Genomic DNA, 21477 nt, shown 5'->3' on the forward strand with positions numbered 1-21477 from the left:
CCCAGTGGCCACTGACCTCTTCATAAAACTTCAGTTGAGGGACAGCTTCGTCGATCTCATTCATGCAATAGTCTTTAAATAGCAAAAATCCTGGAAAGTGGAAAAAAGAAAGAAAAAAAAAAAGTAATAATTTCAGAACAAACATACGAGTGCCATGATAACCTGGAAAAGAGGATACAAACATCATGGACTGGAGGTAGCTGGGTGAGCAGCCCTCCTGCCCAGGGCTCAGCAATGCTGCTGGCAGAGCTCTACAGCATCCTGAGCAGGAGGGGATGGATAAAAAAATCCCACTCACTTCCCACAGCACATTCCAATGTCTACCTGCTGAGAACTTTATGGGCTGTTTACATCACACACCAAAATATCCCATTCCTCCTCGCGGAGCAGATTCTGTTTCCTGTTTTGGAGTGAAAATCAGATTCCATTCACGTTTTGGTTTTCTTGAACTAGATTTATCTACATTTTATTGATGCAAAACAACCTGTTCTACATCCTGACTTTAGAATTACTGGTTGATGCTGCCTCTCAGAGGTTTCATAGCTCTGGAAGATACACGGGTATCTTTATAGCTCCTTTGAAAGTAATTTAAAGCACGACCTCTTCAAGCTGCTGCTGAATTTTCACAGAGCCCCTTGCCCGTTTCTGAACCCCCAAAGGCCACTTCTGGGACTGAACTGGATTCATTAACTCTTATTTTACAGGGGATGGGAACAGCAGCAGCGAGCACAAGAATGCTGAATTGACTGAGCTTCTGTTTGGACAATGAAGCAAAGCAGATTACAGTTGTGTAATTAAGAGACTAAAGAGTGGCACAAACAGCACTGAATGCAATGAAAGAAAAATCCCTGGCGTGGTCCCAGCTCCTGGCTCCTCACCAAAAAAATCCACAAAAAGAAAAAACCACCCAAAAAACAAAACCCAAAAACCAACCCAAAACAAAACAACCCACAAAGACAACTGTGGGAGGAGTGTGACAATACAGCCACACCAGTTTTCAACAATGCCATGCCAAACATTTTGAGCCCTGCTTAATATTTTCCAAACTTTTTAATTTAATTACCCCAGAGAAAAGGTTCAGGAGAGCAGAGCAGGAGGGACAATGCCAGGGCCTGTGCTGGCAGGGGCACCCAGCCTGCTGCTCCCCAGGGCTCAGCTCCAAACTCCACTGCCAGGCAAAAAACCAGGGGCAGCCAGAACAAGAAGTTAAACTTCCAAGGGTATTAATCCAGTCATAAGAAGTTACAGCTCCATCAATCAAGAGTGGGAAAACGCTGTTGGTCAGGGCCCAGGGAAGAGGAGCTGAATGATTCCAGCTCCAAATGAAGATGCTCAACTCCAAATTGCTCCACTGAAGATTCACAGGGAGGAAAATCAGAACCCCCACTACAGCTGAGAGTGCTGCTTGAAATAATATAAAATGCCTGAGTATTAGGAAAAATCACACATATTTTGTGGGTAGATTCTTCACTTAAGCAGTCCTGTTCCCTGAGTTTTATCCTTTCCCAGTGAGTAGCATTAAAGCATCAGCTCTTCCCAGCACATCTAAAATGCAACCACACTGCTGCCCCCCCAGGTACCAGCACACCTCAAATCCTTCCACTGCCCTGAACTCAAACAAATCCAATTAGAGCTCAATGTCCTGCACACTCCAAACATTCCCAACCTGACCTCTCATTGAATCAACAGCTTCTGCACTTCCACTGCAGCAGAACGGAAATCTCTGACTGACGTGCTCAGATTTGAGTGCAAAATGATTAACCAGAAATGGGAGTGCTCAGATAATAGCAGAAGGAGCTGACAGACACAGCACTGAGTAAGTGACAGGAGTTTGAAGAAGTTCAAGGAGAGCTGATGAGCAGCACAATAAGCACAGTTAACTCCACACTGAAAAATAACACCAGGAACAGAAAGCAGGAATTAAAAAAATGATAGCATTAAGTAACAGATAAAAGGAACCAGCAATTATTTATGAAATCAAGATGCTGACAGCTTTTGCTTTAAAGATTTCTCTCTATACACTGTGCAATTTCTTCAGCAACCAGATCAGGAACAGCCTCTTAGGGAAAAAGAAGAATTTGAAAGGGTTTTTCTGGTAACCCTGAAGGGATGGATGGTACCAATAACACACATGTGAGCACAGGACAGCTCCAAGCCTCTGCTCTCCCTGCTGCTGGACAGTAATTCTTTCCCCCTGTGTATTCATGACAATCCTGCACTAATGCCACTCATTGCACTGACTCCTGGTACCACCATTCCTCAGGGAGGGATGAAGCTGAACCTTGAGGTTTGGAGCTCTGGACACTTGTGCCCAGGAGAGGCTGGGGTGATGAGGGGCAGCAGGGCACAAAGAACATGGGGGGTTTTTCTTCTCCAGTTATTTCAAATTATGGTTTTCTAACATGAGTTTAGAAACGTTGTATGAAATCCTGACTCTGTAAGTCAGCAGCCACCCCTTACCCCATGCCTGAATTAATAAGACCTGCTTTTAATTTCCTAATTCAGCATTTCTTAGAGCCAGGCTGGGGCAGAGAACAGCCCCAGCTGGGGACCAGCCCACACACTTGTACCAAGCCTGGCCTGGCTACTGACACCATGGTTATGGGCTGAGTCTGCTATTTGATTTCTCACCACTTCTCCTTCCCAGCAGCTTCCCAGGAGGTGGCAGCTGTGGCAGAGAAGCTGTGGCTGCCCCATCCCTGGCACTGCTGAAGGTTGGATGGGATCTGGAGCACCCTGGGCTGGTGGGAAGGGTCCCTGACCATGGCAGGGGATGGGACTGGATGAGATTTAAGGTCCCTTCCAACCCAAACCAGTCTGGGATTCCTGGATTCTGTGAGCAGCACTGGCCTCCTGCCTTCTCCTGCTGCCTGAAGGTTCCTGCATGTTCATAACACCATATCCTGATCTCCAGGAGAATGGCAATTAACTGAGAGCATGGAATAACAATGACTGAAAAAAAATTAATGAGGGGCTCCACAGTAAAACAAACTTCAGAGGAGATTACTGACCTCATTCTAGCTGGAGTTTTATTAATATCGGATTCAAATACCCCTCTAACAGGAGTAAATAAAAATCTTATTAAAACAAACAGAAGTGACTAGGTAGGACAGCAGAGCTAAAAATAGGCACCTTTAACCCTGACATAAGTATTCACAATGCCTCTGATTGAGAGGAAGCTGCCTCTATTTACAGCAGACCTGACTGTGATCCAAATGCTGATGCAGACTCTTCCCAGTCGTCAGAAGAGCAAATGAGAAAACAAAAATACCAAGCTGCTTCCAAAGCCCAACTGAAGTGCTGGCTCTAAATCCAGAAGAATGAAACCCAAGCAAGCAGTGACATCAGAACCCACCAGAACCCCCCCCAGGTCCTGCCCTGGGACTGATGCCCAAGCAGTACCAGTACCAGCACCAGGCACAGACCTGGCTCTCAGACACCAAACCTTGGGCTCCAGGGCTGTGATGAAACCATCCCCATCCTGTGACTCTGCAGCTGGGACACAACATCCAGAGCAGTTCAAAACCTTGTTGTGTACACCACAGGCAGGCAGGTGCCATAGCACAGGATAATTAAGGATAATTAAGACCAGCAAAAGACTCCAGGATGGAGAGAGCCATGGATTTCCTTGTTCAGGAACAGAGCTTTGCCACTACCAGGGCAAACTGAGTGTAGGAATGACAGCTTTGGGTAAGTACAAAGCCACAAAAATCCACACAGCCCAGAAGGCACCACAGACTTCACTCCTTTCCTTTCCATTCATGAGCTATTTGTCCTTCACCTATTTTTCCTAATAAAGCCTCATGCACATTCACTCCTCATTTAAAATAATACAGCAGAACAAATTATAACCTATCTGTGTGCACAAAAAGCAGAGTAAAAGAACAAATGATGCTGTACAAGACAGGGCTTGCATCCAGTGATGAGGCGTGCAGAACAGTTCCCTTGGAACAGAATCCCACTGAGCTCAAATTAGGCTGCAAGTTGCCAGGTAGCTTGTTTAATGACGTCTGTAAATCATTATGTGAAAATAAACTTTGGCTAAAAGGTTTCAAGTGTCTTCAAAGGAAAAAAAAAAAAAGAAAAATCTTTTTTTTCCCAGGCATATTTTCCACTAGCTTTTCACCCAGTGACATCACCCACACTTGCTGAAACTGGGTCAGCCCCCTTCCCAAACACCAGGATGCTGGAGGAGCATTCCCAGATTCTGCAGCAAACCCCAGCACAGGGAAGGAAGAGGATCTTCAGCAGCTGATGCTCTGACTTACTGAGAACATCCAATTCTTATTCTGCTTCAAGCCCAGCAGAGCAGTTTGGAGCAAAATGCTGGGGGTGGATTCCAGTGTCTGCATTTCAAAAGGGAAGGCAGAGGGCAAGGACCCTTCCCCAGCCCCTGACAGCAGCCAAGGGCTCAGCATCTTCAGGGCAGGACAGCAGCTGCCCAGATGTCAAGTGGCAGCATTCAAGTGATAAAAGGATTTCTAAGGAAAAGAAGAATGTGCTCTATTTTTAACATACAGCTGTAAATCAATGTCTGTGCTTCTTCACCTACTGCAACTGCCACTGGATCTTGGCCTAAAAAAAAGACAACAGAAAAACCAAACCAACCACCACATATTATTTTAAAGCTCTCATGATCATTAAGCACACAATAAATCATTTTTTGAAGCCATGAAAACAAAAGAATGGCAAAAGCTTCAGGTTGAACCACATTTAGCACCTCTTTCACACTCTGGTCTCCCTTAACATGCAGAGTTCCACTGGGCTAAAGAAGATGTCTGGATATGTTGAAATTGGATTATCAAAGGCATCCAACATACCAAAAGTGAAAGGAAAGAAAGGATTGTACCTATGAAAATGTCCCTCTGAAAGCCCAAGGACTAATACCAGTAAGCAAAGAGCTATTAAAATATTCTCATTCCTAAAAGGACAAGAAAATACAGAATTTCATTTCAACCACAGGAACTGTAAGGAAAATGATTAAATTCCTTCACTGAAGCTCATCAAGAAATACAAAGCACCTGAGGATTTTTCTTTTTTCACCAGTAAATAGAAGAAACTCCCACTGCTTTTGCAAGTGCCATGAGCAGCTACCAGCCAGCTATTAGCAACCTAACAAGTAGCAGCAGCTTAAGAACTTAATGATAGTTGGTTGCTCTTTGCTGCATGGGTTCTCTCCCCACATCACAGGAATGTTCAGGCCCTGTGAAGGATGTGACAGTTGTTATTTTCATCAGTATTTTTCCACCATACAACTTCTAAAAATTACTGACATAAGGCAAGCCACTATCCCTCCATTACTGGAAAGCACTCCAGTGCTTTTGCCATGCTCTGAGCTAGGAACCATTCATTGCTTTGAATTATTTAGCACACAAAGCACACTGGGAGGTGAATTTCTGCTTCTTAGAAAGGGCCTGGATCTGTTTTCTTGGGAGCAAGGGGGGTGTTAGGATCACTTAATGAAGCTGTGGGATAACCTCACAACAGAAGGGTATTTTCAGCTCTCTAGGGGCAGTATTCACCCTCCCAAGTCCTGCTCAGCATCTCAGCCAAGAATCCAAGTGCAGCAGCATGGATGGAGCCTGCTGGGCTGTGCTTAAAGCCAGAGACAGACCCAGCAGTAAATACAGACAGCACCTGGGAGGTAAAGAGGAGCAGAGCCACCAGAAGTGGCAGCACAGCCACTTCTCCCCTTACAGCTCTCCTTTGCTTCACCCTGCACTCCAAACAGCTGCTGAGAGCTGGGGCTTCAGAACCTGCTCTGTTCCCCTGAGAGTCTGAAGATTCAGAGCTCTGATGCTGCAGTGCTCACTGCCCCAAGTGACCTCTGAACCTCCCAAACCTGGACCAGCTTCACCAAGGGGGCTGCAAGCTGCATTATGGATCCTTCTTCCAGAGGACAGATACTGGTACAGGGCAACCAAACCACCTGAAAGGCTTACAGTAAAAATCCATGTCTGTTCCCTGCCCTGCTAACATACCCATGAGATAACTGCTGGCCTCTGACTTCCTCACTGCTCTGCCTCTTAAAACTACTGCTGAAATTCACATCACTTAACAGCTTCAGTAATTCAGATTCTACTTACTCCTCTCCTGGTTTCTGAGCTTTCCTCCTGTCACTAATGACTGATCCCACCCAGGAGAATCCCTGCCAGGAGCAGGCTGTAGATCAGTCCCAGTAAAGATGTTGTTCTGCCACGTTATAGACTGGGAAAACATTCACCTGTCTCACAGGGCTGTCCTGGGGCTTCACTGCTCTGATAAAACCCCCAGCAGAGTGCAGTGGGGTTGGGGTGTCTGAAGCTGCAGAGGGGAGGAGGGGGAAGCCTGGCTGGGACAGCATTGCTGTGTGAAAAGCACCAAAACTGGGCTGGGAGAGCTCCAGTGAGCACCAGCAGCAGAAAACACTCCCTGGGGGATGGCAGTGACTTTGCAGTCTGGGTTCGGAGAAGTTTGGGTCAAAGCTTCCAGGCTGGAGCCCCTCCTGTGGGACTGGAGAATCCACTGGGAATGAGCCACCTGAGATCTGCAGTCTCTCCACAAAGAAAGGCACAGGAGGGTGTCAAGCTGCAGTCCAACAAAGAAATGCTCAATTATTTACAATCAGAGGAAAACTGAAAATGAATACATCTATTTTTTACAGTGACTCTGGTTACTGTTTGTCCCTGACATGCAAAGCAGAGAGAGACCTCCTGAAAACTGCCTGCAGGCAAAATGCACAGAAAATCTTCCTCAGCATCCTTCTAAATGATCCTCAGTGTAATTTATGCAAGTCTCATGCTTATTTACCCACAAAAAAACAGTGAAAGAAATGTCATTTTCAGTCACATTTCAATTACAACATAAAAACCAGATCTCAAACTAACACTGATTTGGTGGGGGGAAAAGATGCACTGGACAAACCAGACTGAGTTTTCATAAGGTGGCTCCAAGGGCTTATTTTCTCTTTTTTCCAGTGCCCACACCCCAGTTTGATGGAAGTGGAGGATGGCTGTGAGGGAACAGCTCCCCTGATGCCTCACACTGACACTTTCTGTTTGACTTTACAGTCACACAGCTCCCAGCATCTCCTTGTGGTTTGGGGGTTGTGTTGTTGATAACTGATCAGACAACCCATGCAGAGGGCTTCACCAGACTGCTCCAGGCCTCCTGCAGACTGCTCACACCCCAAGCTTTGGTCTCAACTTGAATTGCAAATCAGAAGTAAGAGGGGAAAGAAGATCAGCCTCCAAGCAGCATTTTAAATACCATCTTTTGTTTGCATGGTTACTTCCTCATCTTGGTGGTGTCTGCTTCTGTATGGGAGCTCTCTCCAGGGACAGAACCCCAGGATGAAACCACTTCAACACCTTCAATTTGCCTCCCTGCTCCTACAGAAAACCCACTCAGCAAGTAACTCTGTTCCCTACCCTAAGGCTGCACATTTTTAAACTGCAATGTACCAGAATGGAAGAAAATGATGGCAGTGGCACAAGTCCCATGAACTCTGTAAGGAAGAAGCTCAAGGCTGTGACACTGCCAATCACTCAAGCCTTGGATCTCAAGCAGCTAAAGTGCGTCCCTGGGTGACTCGCCTCTAAAAATAATCTGAGTTTTTAAAGACACTTAGCACAGGGGTTTTTGCAGCCTCTCCTCCCCCCTGACCTCCTCCTGGAAGGATTCTGTCATCCCCTGCTCATTCCAGAGCCAAAACCCCACGTGCTTTTCTTTACTCCCAACTAAATTTTATTGCTTCCATTGTTATTTCCTCTGAGGACTATTAATTAGTTCAGAATGCTAAGGGTACATAGATCCTATGCTTAAATTAAACAATAGCTTTAATAATGCTCCAGGGAGGTACTTTTCCCAGCCTGTTATTTTTAGGTCTCTGGGGGAGCACAGGGCACTGTGCCACAGCACTGCCAACAGAAAGAGGAAGAGCCAGAATGTTTTTCTCAACAGATTCTAACTCGAGATCCAGCTAACAATTAGCATCAAAAGTCTGAAATAATTAAATGAGTCCCTAACTAGAGAAACAAGCAGCAGAGAGCATGATTCAGTGCTGTAAAAACCTCTTCAGCTGTTGTCACCTTAGTGTGTTGGGTTTGTTGGGTTGTTTTGTTTTGCTGGAGGTTTTTTTGGTGGGCTTTTTATTTTGCTTAGGTTGTTGGGTTTTTTATACCAGCAAGTTGTCAGTGACAAAGCTGGAGCAAAGAGCAGCCAGCAGGGTCAGGAGCAATTTCCCTCTAATGCAGAGGGCAGGCAGAGCAGTCCCTCCCCACACAGAACTACAAAACAGACCCAACACTCATCTGCTCTGGGAATTCAGCTAAAAAGGCACCAGAAAACACATCAGCTGTGCTTAGCTGGAGCAGCACAAAGGGGGCAGAGGAGCTGGAGAGAGCCCTTCCTACATGGCTGTGTAGGAAGCAGCAGTGATGCAGATGGAAACCCTCACCCTGGCTGGGCAGCCCTCCAGCATGGAGCCTGCTGAGCAGAGAGGGTGTCAGGGATGGGGAAATGAATCACTCCAGAAAGATCAGTCCTCACTAGGCAAAAGTGGATGGCAAGTGGGAAAAAAAGAAAAAGTTTGTCACTTGTAACAATTTTTTTTAATTGGTTCTTTTCACAAGTGTTAAATGTCAAGAAAATAAAACAGAAATCAGATTCAGCTTCTGGCAGAAACCATGCAAGTTCCTGACTAGGCAAGGTGAGAAGGTTGTAGTGCAGCTGCTCAACACCTACAACATGCTCTGTCCTCATCCTTCCCCAGGACCCAAACCCAACAGCTCTGTGTGACAGATGAGAAATTGAGAAGGGTGCAGACAAATGCCACCAAAGAGCCACCAGAGAACCCTGAGCCAGGACCTGAAGCTGTTAGGATGCTTTATTGTCCCATCCCTGAGTTCCTAAACCCATCAGGCAGGTGCCATTTGTGACCAAGTCCAACACCAGACCCCAGAGTCACTGAACTGGAACTGGCAGTGAGCTACCTGCAAAGGGCTTAAGTTTTAGAAGAGGATTAAGTAATTTTATTAAGTTATTAACTACTTCTGTTATGACCTACTTCTCTCCTTTCACCCTGGGCACTGATGTACAACGCAGCTGACACCAAACCTGTCCCTGCAAACAGGGTCTGGGGAAGGTGCCCACCTTCATGGCACATGGGTGGGGAGGGGCAGGGATGCCACAGGTAAATTACAGACACTGGGACACCAGAAAACATCTTTTTTCTCTAAAGCAAAGCCATATAATCTGGTGTCTTAGCAAACAGGATGTGGTAACAAGACTAGCTGAAGGTGGTTATGCACTCTGCTTTGAGACAAGATGTACTTCCCCATCAAGCTGCTGCTGAGGAGGAAGCAGCTTCTGGGGGAAGAGCCTGCTGCTGGCCACCAAACCCTGCTGCTGGCCACCAAGCCCTGCTGCTGGCCACCAAACCCTGCCAGAGCCTGATCTTGGTGTCCCCTGACTCCTTAGGGGATTCTTAAGAGCTGAAGATGACTCTGGAGCTGCCAAGAGCCAGGCTGACTCCAGGGGCTGAGAGCATCCAGTTCCCCTCTGCAAGACAAAGGTTGAGTTAAAGGACAGATCCATGCTGGAATTAAAGGGCAGAGAGATGTTTGTACCCATGCTCTGCATCCTCCCAACCATTCTGGTCCCTGGCAGGCTCCTGCCCTGCTCCTCCTCAGCTCCCTGAGCTTCCTCCTCTTCTTTTCATCCCTAAAGGGTAGAGCAGAAGTTTTGGTTTCCAAGCCCCTGGAGCTGGACCCTGGGGGAGGTGGGAGGGAGGGAATTTGGGACAATCCTTTATGGTGGGACCTGAGAAGCTCTGCTCCTGGAAGGATTGAAGAGCTCACTAAGGATAAACACTTGCAGCTGATAATTAGACACACTCCTAGGGAACATCCAGCAGGAATCAGGATGACTTTTATCAGACAACTGACCAAAAGCTCTGGCTTTTACATTTGAAAGAAAGGTACTGAAAAACAGAAAAAATAATGACTTGGAGATGTAGGAAAGAATCTCCTTTGTCTGGGAAAAAAATAAAAATTAAAAGAAAAAGCTTAACAGTCCTCATCTACATCACTTGCCAAAGGAAACAACAGGTACCTTGATGAAGTTTTATAATGAGTATTAGGGGATAAAGCACTGTGTACTGATCAGCTCTTCAACTGAGCAAAGCAAGGCCCAGGCAGAGGCAGGAGGAAGGGGCTGAACCACCAGAATTCCAGCTCATGCTCAGGGACTCCTCTGACTCAGACTGATCCCAAACTGCAGCCCAGCACAGACCCATCCAAGCTCAGCTGCTGCCTCTCCACATCCCCACCACACAGAGAGATAACAACAAGAGTAAAAAGGTGATGAGACTTTTAATTACCTCACTATATTTATTTCCACAGCCTTTTGCATAATGCTTGCCTAAAATTGAAGGTACTTTACCACAAGCAATTATGCTAATGTGTGGAAACAGAACTAATTTAATGGCAAGAACTAGCTAGAAAAGGCAATAAAATTTAAATGAACAGTAAGGAAATACAATATTTGCAAAGCAAAATGTTCTATTAAAGAGCCATGTTTCTTTTTAATCTTTTTTTTATTTTTTATTTGATTTCCATTCTGAATGCTACTCCAGAAGAAACCAGCTGCAGAAGCAACTGGAACTCCAGAGAAGTGGTGGGAGAAGCCTTCCCCATTCCCAGATTTCAGAGGATAAATACTGCTGGGACTGCTCTGAGGGGAGAAGGGGAGGAGGAAAGCTCTCTGCACCCCCAGAACTATCCATCTCCAGACCTGGGCAAGAAGCTAATATGCTAATGAAACTCTGGGCTTCAACATTCCAGATCCAATGGCTACCAAGATGGGGGGAAAAAAAAAAGCTCTAATCCTTCCAAGGTTACAGTTACCTAACAGGAATTGCTGTAACCTGTCAAAATCACTGCAAACATTCCTCACGGTGCTTTGGGAGCTACTACTACTGACAAGTATTCAGTGACAGAAATAGAAATATCCATTACAGATAAGCTCTGCTGTTTGACTTTGTTAAAGGAGAAACCCCAAAATGCCAGCCCACTCCTCACCTCTCCTGGACAAAGATCCCACAAGCCCCTCAAGAACTCCATTCCCCTGCTTTACTGCCCCACTGCTAGAATCGTTGTGTTCATATCCAGATTGTGGTTTGGTTTTTTGGGTTTTTTTTTAATTCCAACGTTAAGCCTTTGGAAAACTGATGAACTTCATTATTTCTGCAGTGGCTCTTCTGTTTCTGAGCACTGTTCAGCCTCCCTCCTCTCTCACAGCCCCTCCTGGGGTTCCCATTTAGCAGACTCTGATGCTGCTCACTCCCACTGCTCTTCCCTGGGCCCTTCCCAGCAGCTCCATGGATATTCTGCAGCCCAGTGCCAGGATGGACACAATACTCTGCCAGAGGAGGATTTACTCCACTGGCTGCAATCCTGATTTTATATTTAGTGATGTGATCCAGCTGGGACAACACCACCTCCTGCTCCCTGGGCCAGCCAAGTCCCCACCTGGGCAGGACACCCACAGGACACCCACTGCTGCTTTTCCCTGGGAAGCACTGCAGTTCCTCTGCTTTTGGAACTGTGTCCTTGTCCTGCACCCCAGAAGGATACAGAGGTTCTCCATCCCTCTCTCTGCTGCACAGGGGTTGATTCCTGACTCTGGGATCAGCTGCCTGGACACATCCTCCCATGCCTGCTCCTCACCTCCAGCTTCCCAAGGGGAACACAGCATTCCCACCCAGCCCACAGCTCCCTCTTCCCAGTGATGACAACACCAGGGGTGCCTTTTCTCCTTCTGCTCCCTTAATGAGCTAACCAGGCTCATTACCCTGCAGAGAACCCCCCCAGTTTAACTGATGTCACCCATCCTCCTGGTGACAGGCCCATACCAAGTAATATGATTTTCTCCTCGATGTTTCCAAATAATTTAATTATTTTTTCCAGTACTTCCCCAGAACATGAAGTTAAGCTGACAGATTGCCCTGCTTCGTTTTCTTCCCTTTGACAACATTTCATTTTATTGCAGGCCTTTGTTTTACTGACTCCTGCCCATATTCCAGTGCCCTTCACACCATCTACACCACTGATTTCCCAGCAGTCATTACAGACAAGTGGCAGGCAAGCAAATCTTAAAAATACTTGAGTGCAACACTTTATTGAAACCTGGCTTACCTATTTTCTGATTAAAGATCTTGTCAAAGGTCAATTCACCCCTTTCCTCAAGGTATTTCTGCATAACACTGCGGATGCTGAAAGAAAAAAAGAATAAAAAGAGAGTTACTTGAAACTGCTGATTTTAAACCAGACCTTTACCCTGCTTTGGGGAACAGAATCACTGCAATGAAAGGATTCAAGCAATGGAAGATTTCTGCCCAGCACTTGCACCAAGGCCCAGCCCAGCAGCAGCCCAGGAGTTAATTGTACCCCACACTCCAGTCCCAGACACAGAGAGTTCTGTGAATTCAATCTTCACCTATTAATACCTTGCCAGGCATCACCTTACCAGCCTAAAATTAGCCTTGCAGGCTGGGTACTGTGATTTTTAATGGGTTTCCTTAAAAGGTTCTCAGAGTCTGAGGTACAGCAGAAAAATCACTTTCCCCCACTGTAAAAATTAATGCCATCCAGTGAGGAATATCAGTAATAGCAGTACTTATTCAGAGGAGAAAAGATGTGGCTTTTACATCTCAAGCTTAACGTATTTATAGCCTGCACCACACAGCAGGATGTTGCTAGAATCCCCCTTCAAGAAGCTAGTTACCTAATGAGGTTCAAAAATGCCACAACTGAGCATAAAGTGGGAAAAAAAAACCCAAACCCCATCAAGGATTGCAGGCATTCCCTTCACAGCAGTTTGCAGGAGCTCCCAGGCTTTGCCCAGCAAGGTTTCCACCCTGTTGGGTAACTGCAGGTTGATCAGAGCCCCCAGGAGCGGGAGCACCCAAAACTGGGTTTTTTCCCCCCAAACCAAAGCTGCCTGAGGCTGTTAACACTGCAGCTGCCATGGAGCACTTGGAAAATGAGCCAACTCCAGCTCCATCAGGTCCCCAGCTTGGCTGCCATGCACTGAGCCTCATTCATAATGACACAATCACTCATTTAAACCACATTAATAAAGATTTCCTTTATTTGTCAAGGAACCTCAATATTAGTTTTAATACAATGCCTATAAAGATTTCATATGGGCAACAATACAAGTACATAAATTTTAAAATCAATGTAGCCTGGCAGTCCTGAGCCCTGGTACAACACCTGTGTGGTCACAGCATGCAAGTCCAGATTCCTCTAGACTTCTAAAATTGATTATTTTCGTGTGCACTATTTATCCTTATAAAAACAGCCACAAATACCCTGCACAAAGCACTCGTGCCCTAAACAAGGCTGTTAAACATCCCTCGTGTTTCTGCAGAAGCAAAGCTGAGCACCTCAACCATGTCAAATGTGAACTCTGAACTACTTCATGTCAGGAAATAAAACTGAAAAACCTCCTTCTGAAATGCAGCCCAACAGGTCAGTTATCTTGGACAAGTTTTAATTTAATTTCCTGGAAAGGAATAAGTAGATTTCTGTGGTTATTCCTCCTCCATTTTTCCTCTAAAGCCTCTCCATGAGGAGGTACCTGTGCAGCTCTGGGACCCTGCAGACCTCACCCACAGCCCTGCCAGAGGCTGAAACCCACCCCTCATTTGTGCCTCCATGGACCCCAGCATCCAGCTCCTGAAAACCCTCACAAATATGAACAAACATCTTTTCCACCATCTCTGGGGCAGTATTTGAGCTCCTCTTCAAATGAGGGCCTCAGGCAGGAAGTCTGAATGATCTGACCTGGAAAAAGCCTACACTAAAAGCCAAGAAATCAGCTCAAAGGCACCTCCAGCCCAACCTAGGAAAGAATCACTCCATTACTACTAATGTGATGGGGTTTGTGCATCCCAAAGCCCCCCAGTGACACAGATCTCTGAACACTGTGACCCAAGGTGAGAACTCGGGGGTGACCACACCACACCAGGCTGAGCAGAGCTTTGGGGGGCTCAGGTTAAACAGGCTGAAGATTACAAATTATTCAGTGATGAACCTGCTGGTCTTTTTATTTGTTCATGAACAGCCAGGTCTAGTCTCTGTGTATTTTAACAGCCTAAATAAAACACTGATTTCACACCAAAGGACAGCAGTAAACAGAGATCACCTTCTGTGCTCGGGAAAGTGAGGCAGCAAACCAGAATTTACCACAGAACTGACAGAGCTGCAGGATCTGGTGACTGTGAAACTTCACTAGCTTAGCTGGGTCCCTTCCCACTCCATCCCTCCCATCTCCCCAGCCTACAGAAGGACACAAAGGCCATGGAGTCCCCTCCTGCCTTCCCCCTCCAGGCTGACCCAAACCCATCAGCTGGGAGCACTCCTGGGCAATGTCCTGTTCCCACTGACCACCAGACCATCAGTAACACCATAAGCCTTTTCAATAACAATGACATCAAGAAAGCTTTCCTCTGCCCCAGCAAGTGCACTGGGAGAAATTACAGAAAATCTCTCAGCCCAGACAATGGGAGAAGAGAATGACAAATTTAACGTGTGACTGAAGTGTCCAGGAAAACACTGATTGTGTAAAGATCAAATCCCTCCAGTGCTGCTGCTCCTCCTCTCCCTCCTCATCCAGCACTTCTGGTCTGATGGGTAACACAGCAAAGGAACAAAACGTTTCTGCAGCTCTAGGATCTGAACAAATCTGTGAAATGATCACGGGCTACGGGAGTCCACGCTGCATCCCAGCTCCTGAACAACACACCTGCACCCCCTCAAAACTGCACATCCCTGGGAATAAATAGCAATAAATTACATGGAGTGGATTATGACTGCCCAGAATAATCACTCCCTAATTCTCACACCAAAGTTAAAGGTAAAAATCCTACTGAGCCCACGAGCAAGGAGGATAAACCCACATAACCTTCAGAAGGATGGGAAATGTTAAACTAGAGCCTCACACACCCCACAAAACAGGAAGGAAGGTTCCCTCCTCTGCTTTTGCATATTGAAATGTGTCCTGCCCTGTAACCCAGCTGGGATTCAAACCTGCACTGCCCAGACCAGCAGCCACTCCTGCAGAGCTGTTCCACCAGGCCCAGTGCAACCAGTCCACTGATGTGGGAGCTGGGCTCAAGCCTAAGTTCACCTCAGTGCACAGCATCAGCCACCTCAATAGCAGCATTCAAAATAAGCAGAGACAAAAGCTGTCTGGAAACAAAACCCAGGGAGACTTCAGAAACAAAAGAATATCCATAGCAAAGCCTTTTGTTCATGTACCTTTTATTCCAGAGATGAAGAAAATAGCAAACAACAGAAATTTCAGGAAGGCTCAAATCTGCTGTCCACATACCAGAAACCAACTGAGATAACAAAACAAATATATGCAGGGACAATCAAAAATCAGGCTTAAAATCTGGTGAGAACTTGGACTCTGGATACCTCTTCACTGGTTTAACCAGGACCAGATTTAAGTAGGAACCTGGAAATGCAGAGCAGTCCTTGGCACCTGGGCCTGAGAGAATTACTGCAGGGCTGAGACAGTGAAGAAGTTTGGAGAGAGTTTTAATGGCCAACAGAATGAGCATCTGGATCCCCAGCAATGCAGAGAGATCCCACAAAGCACCTGAGGCTGATGCTGCAGACAACAGGATGCCAAGGCATGGATACAGGGGCTCAGTGGGCTCACCCCTTGCAGCCCCTTGAATAAAACCACTCAGCTCCTGGAGCAGCCCTGAGCACACAGCTACAGAGGTGACAATCAGCACCAGCAAACTACAAACCTAGTGACCAGCACAGGGCACTCCAACCTGGCCAGCTCCTCCACCTCCCCAGCCTGAGCTGAAACTCTGAAGATGCACCTCGAAGCTCTCAGGACCTCAGCCAGCAGCCTGGTTGTTCAGACCTGATCAAAGAAATCCAGTGCAAAGCAAACCTTCAAGGTTAAAATCCACTCTGCAATGACAAGCTCCCAGTGCCTGCAGGCAGGGTGACAGGAGGCAGCCAGCAGCCCAGGGTGGCACAGGCTGAAAATGCCCACTTGAAAGCACATCTGAAAAACTAAGAAGAAAACACATTATGTTCTCTTTCAGAGAGACAAAGACATGAGGAGGGCAAGAGCTCCACTCATCTGCAACCCTCCCTGCTCCAGAAGCAGCAAACCAGGAGGTGCCCTTGGGGCAGTGGATGAAGAAGCTCCTAACTACTGGCCTTATGTGTCTTAGTGAGGCTCTTATTTGTGCATCATAACTAAAAAAAAAACATTTTTATAAATCAGTAAGATTTTTTTCCTTATACATCAGTAAGAGCTGAGATCTGTGAGACATGATCTATTGTACAGATGCCCACACAGCTTGAAATAAGATGTTGAGCCTGGCTGGGAGCACTAAGGAATCACATGCACCATGCAAACCCAGGGCTGCACACACTGACACACTTCACCTACAAGAAGAGGAAAAGCAGAACAGAAAACCAAACCAAGAATGAAATGGCAGCTTTGCAGAGCCTGAGGAGAGCAGAGCTCAGCACTGAACCCTCCCAACACTACCAGGGGCAGCTCAGACAAATCCCAGACAGGATCTGCCCCAGCCCCAGCAGGTCACATCCAGCTCTATTCCTTCTCCTCCTCTTTGCTGTTCCCATCCTTCCCTCCTGTGCAAATCCCATACCCAGCACACTCAGCTCCTGGCACAGCCAAACACTACTCAAACATTAATAATTATTTCAAGAAAATGCTTAATATTCAGCTCCCAATTACCACTGCCTTTGGCTGCCAGCCTCTTGCTCTGCTCCTCACTGCCACCCAGCCTGCTCCCTGCCCTCCCAGCATCCATTCCCACACCTCCCATTTACTCTTCCCTGCTTTCTCCTCTTCCTCCTTGTTATCACCCCCTATTTCCCTTTCTCAAACCTCTCTCATCCTGTCCTCACCAAATTTATCACTTTTCCTTACCCCATCCAGCTCTCATCTCCACTTTCTTCACCTCCTCACTCTGTCCAAGCACACAGACCCAGAGGCTCTCCCAAAGCCCCAGCTTCCCTCCAGTCAGACAATTACTAATTAGACTCCATTTCAAACAAAAAGAAAATCAGAAAGACTGAAATATAACACTACCAAGGTGTCATTAGTAACACAGTTTCCTTTACAAGTATTTTTTACTGAGGCTTTGCAGGGTAGAGGGGAAAAGTCACATAACTGAAGACAAGAGGAGAAGGGAAGAAATATCTCAACATGAAGAGGAAATCTGTGTGACTGACTACTGATGATGCTGTGATTTTCTCATAATGTGTTCAGTGCTGGCATGAAGAACCTCTCTAGCTGAACAGAAAAACTCCCCTTGAACAAGGCTGGGAACTGCAGCAAGTCACTGGGTCACAGACTCCACTTGAAGGGTGAAAGCAAAGAGCAGATACTCAATTAGAAAGAATTAGCTTCCCTCCTGTGGAAGGGAGAAAAAACCATGAACACATCACAAACATTCAATCAGCTTCATTTTCCTTCCTCTCAGACTTGCACCCAGTTCAAAGATCAGAAGAAGTTAATACTTCTCCAAATGATGTTGCTCTCAGAGGCTGTAAAAGGCATTTCACTCAACTTCTGTTTGAGCAATTAATGGGGCAAAGCAAACCTCAGCATATAAAGCCAGGAAGGACCATTACATCATCTAATCTATTACTTGTAAAATTCCATGTTTGAAGAGGAAACAAATCATTAGAAGGCTGTAAAAAAAAAACAAAACAAACAACAAAATAGCACGGAAAAAAAAATAAATTATTTTTATGCTTTTACTGTAGAACTTGGTGCTACATTAATTAGTGCACATCCTCATCCTACTCTCAGCCTCATCAGGTGACAAACCCAGCAGCAAGGATTGCAGGAGTACCCCCTGGGAGGGTTGTGCTGAGCCCACAGCCACCTCATGCTCTCCTAATTGTCAAGGATAATTAACAGGTTATCCCACCCAAGACCCCTGCTTGCCATGAAGGGATTACAGCTCAGCAGGGCTTTCCCTCACGGCTCTCATCCAGGGGAGAAGCAGCTTCACTTGTGCAAATGTCATTAATGGAGAAAGCTCACAAGGGAGCCAAGAGGAAGAGCTGTGTGGCCATCCAAAATTCAGCCCCATCCTCCTGTTCCTTGGGATCACTGGCACTGCCACTGCAGAAATCTGAAACTAGTATAAAAGCTTCTAAGTACATGAATTTTTCAGGAATAATGAGAGTGAATTGTAAGGTCAAGGACTTGCCCTACACCAGAACTCTGCTGCTGAGAAGTGAGGGCAGGGAAACCAGAGGGAAATCAGCTCCTTGCTCCTGCTGCAATTCAGTAATTGGTCAGTCCTCATGTGTTGGGGTTTTTTTTAAAGCAAATACAGAATTACCAAACACATGCCAATTTTTTTTCCCCCTCTTTCCATATCTACAAATGTTTAGAACTTTCTTTAAAGAGCAGCCTGCAAGTATAAACAGTAACTGAGCTACCAGAACTACAGCCAGAACAGGACTGGAACACACTGCTTCCCTGCCTTTTATTTAGTTATTTGCAGTCTCAGGATACAGTTTTACAGAGACTTAAATGTTTATTTGCACTGTTCCAAATCCATCATGAAGTTGTTAAAATTGGACCAAAGATCCTGCCCCAGAGGCCTCTGAACTGCAGAGATGACAGGGTCAGCAAGCACAGAATGGCACACAGCCACCACAGCCCCAACTCCCTTTTTTGGGGTTTTTGCCTTTATATAAAGTACATTTAAAAGCTTGAGCAATGCAAGAACCACCAAAAGTGAAAACTGGGAAGAAATACTTGGCCTATCAAACAGGTCTTCTCAGAACTCTTTGAATCAAGTTAAAACTACAGAAATTAAAACTACAGAAATGTTCCTTTTTTCTTTTTTTTTTTTTTTCCCCTCCAGAGCCCATCATCCCAACCACCACAGCAGGCACTCCCCTACAGCAAAGCAGAAACAGAAACCTGGAATTGTCTTCATTGATTTTTTTGCTCCTCACTGTGTGTTTTAACCTGACATTTATTTTGAGGTTCCAGAGGTAAGGGAGATAACCTTAACCATGACCATTAGAACAGACTGGAAATAAGGCTGAGAAAATTGAGAGGGGGGGAAAAAATAATAAAAAAAAAAATTAAAAATCAGAGGAGTGATGCACAAAGACACAGAACTGCTTCAGGGTGAAAATGAACATGAAGTGATGGAGAAGACACGGGAGGAGAGTTAAGAAACCCAAAATGCTGAGGAAAGAACAACTCAGCTCCCAGGCACTGCCTTCACCACCCATATAACCCAGGGCTGGGAATCAGAGCCAGGAAAACCCAAAGGCTCAAGGGCAGCCAGAATGTAATAAACCCAAGAGCAGCCAAGTGGCATCCCCAGAGCTGCGTTCTGCTCTCAGCCCTGGGGAGAGGAGCTGGGGGGGTTCTCCTGAAGCCTTTTCCTGGCAGGATGCAGGAGCTGCCAGGAGCTCTTCTCACCTGCAGCAGAGGGTGAGGAGCACCCATCCCTTCCCCAGCACCCATCCCTTCCCCAGCACCCATCCTTTCCCCAGCACCCATCCCTTCCCCAGCTCCCATCCCCTCCCCAGCACCCATCCCTTCCCCAGCACCCATCCCTTCCCCAGCACCCATCCTTTCCCCAGCACCCATCCCTTCCCCAGCTCCCATCCCCTCCCCAGCACCCATCCCTTCCCCAGCACCCATCCCTTCCCCAGCACCCATCCTTTCCCCAGCACCCATCCTTTCCCCAGCACCCATCCCTTCCCCAGCTCCATACAGAGATTCTGCAGGGTGCATCCCAGTGGGTGCTGGCCCAGCAGGCACAATCTCTGTGCAGACTTTGATTCCCAGGGCTCTACCCCATCCCCAGCAATCTGCCCTTTCCCCAGCTCCTTCCTCAGGAGGGACACAGCAGGTGCTGAGAGGAGGAACTCCTGGCACACCTGGGGGGATTCTGTAGGGAACCAGTTTCTCCTTACGCTCTCAGAAACTTTCTTTATGCAAGACATTTATGTAAGTGTTTATTTGGTGTTGGGATGATTTTCCTGGAGAAACCAGGAAGCAGGGGGTGAAGCTCCTGGTGTGGAAAACAGCTGTATTTTGTAAAGCTAGAAGCTGTTGCTTTTACACTAATTGAGTTCAATTAAATTATGTGATTTGGTTTATGCACCTGGAGCTGACTGCTCCTGACAGGCTTTTTTTCTAATTTTATTAATAACCAAAAAAAACCCCACAAAAAAACCCCACCGCCAACAAAAACCAACCCAAAACCTAGTATTGATAAGAAGATTAAACCAGGCCATTCCACATGATTTCACCAGAAAAGAAACCCAGGAGCTGCAGACATTTGTTTCCTGATGCTACAGCTCCAGCCTGTTGTTCCCAACATTCCACAGGGGAAGGCCTGGGCACTGGAAAGCTGTCACACCAGAGGAGCAACACCTACAAGGTCACTTTGCTGAATCAGACACAGATTGTGTGTCTGATTTCCCCTGTACAGATTTCCCCTAAAAACCCCAAGCCTGCTGCAGATGCCACAGCCCTGCTCCAGGATGGTCACCCAGACACAGACCCCAAAATGCCAGACCCCACTGCACGAGCCTCCCCAGAAACATCCCCAGAAACATCCCCCTGGTTCCAGCACAGGAACAGAAGGCTGCAGACTCATCTCCTCCCAGCTCACCCTCTTTACCTCCTTCCTTAATTAAGGTAATGATGCCCGAGGGAAGGTCTGTGTTACCAAACAGAAGCTTCAGTCTCAGAGCATCCCCACAGAACTAATTGGAACAGGTTTCCTAGGGCCAGATCTCACATTCCTGTGCCCACAGACACCCCAAGCAACCCATGCTCAGGAGCTGAGGCAGCCAAGGGCCTCCAGTACTTATCTGAAGCTCAGGAAAACCAACAGCAGCTCCTGCATCTCCCAGCATCCTGCATGTGGGCACAGAACATCATTTACACACAGCTACCAACAGGGCCCTTTTCCAGCCCCTCGTCCCTTGCCTGATAAAGCTCCAGAGCTTTACACCAGGACCTTCATTTCCCCATGCCCAGCCTTGTCTTTTGTTCAGGTGTCAGCACTGCAGCTACAGAAATCACCCCGAGATCCCCAGGGAGAGAACACCCAACCTACAGCAAGCAGGGGGGTCCTACAGGGACCATCCACATCCCTCCCCAAAGCATGCAGATTTCCCAAGACACTGCTCTAGTACTGAGCTAAAAAGCAAGAGCAGTTTGTCAGCAGCTCCAGCCTTCCCTATGGATACTCAACTAATTTCAGAAAGCCACTTTTTTGTCTTTTCCTCCTGCCTTCTCAATCACACACTTCTGCTGACAGCAGTGAGGAGGCTGAACTGCTAAACAAAATGTAACTGCTCTGTCATATATACTCACCCTGAGCAGGAATAAGCTGTTCCACAAGAAAACCACAAACGTTCAGGCTTTCTG

General features: G+C 46.6%; 1 protein-coding gene across 3 annotated transcripts in view; it reads right to left on the reverse strand.

Moving 5' to 3' along the window:
- Positions 1-21477, reverse strand: part of GRK3 (G protein-coupled receptor kinase 3) — a 54382-nt gene that overhangs the window by 26885 nt on the left and 6020 nt on the right. For all 3 annotated transcript variants that reach the window (XR_003988238.1, XR_003988239.1, XM_030460885.1), the window contains exons 2-3: positions 12177-12253; positions 17-90 (exon numbers count right to left, since the gene is read on the reverse strand). Coding sequence is in view for 1 of the 3 variants with exons in the window: in XM_030460885.1 (XP_030316745.1) it covers positions 17-90; positions 12177-12253 (151 nt within the window). In the remaining 2 variants the exon portion in view is untranslated. The remainder of the gene's footprint in view (positions 1-16; positions 91-12176; positions 12254-21477) is intronic.

The sequence above is a fragment of the Calypte anna genome, chromosome 15, assembly GCF_003957555.1.
Source record: "Calypte anna isolate BGI_N300 chromosome 15, bCalAnn1_v1.p, whole genome shotgun sequence".
NCBI classification, from domain to species: Eukaryota; Metazoa; Chordata; class Aves; order Apodiformes; family Trochilidae; genus Calypte; species Calypte anna.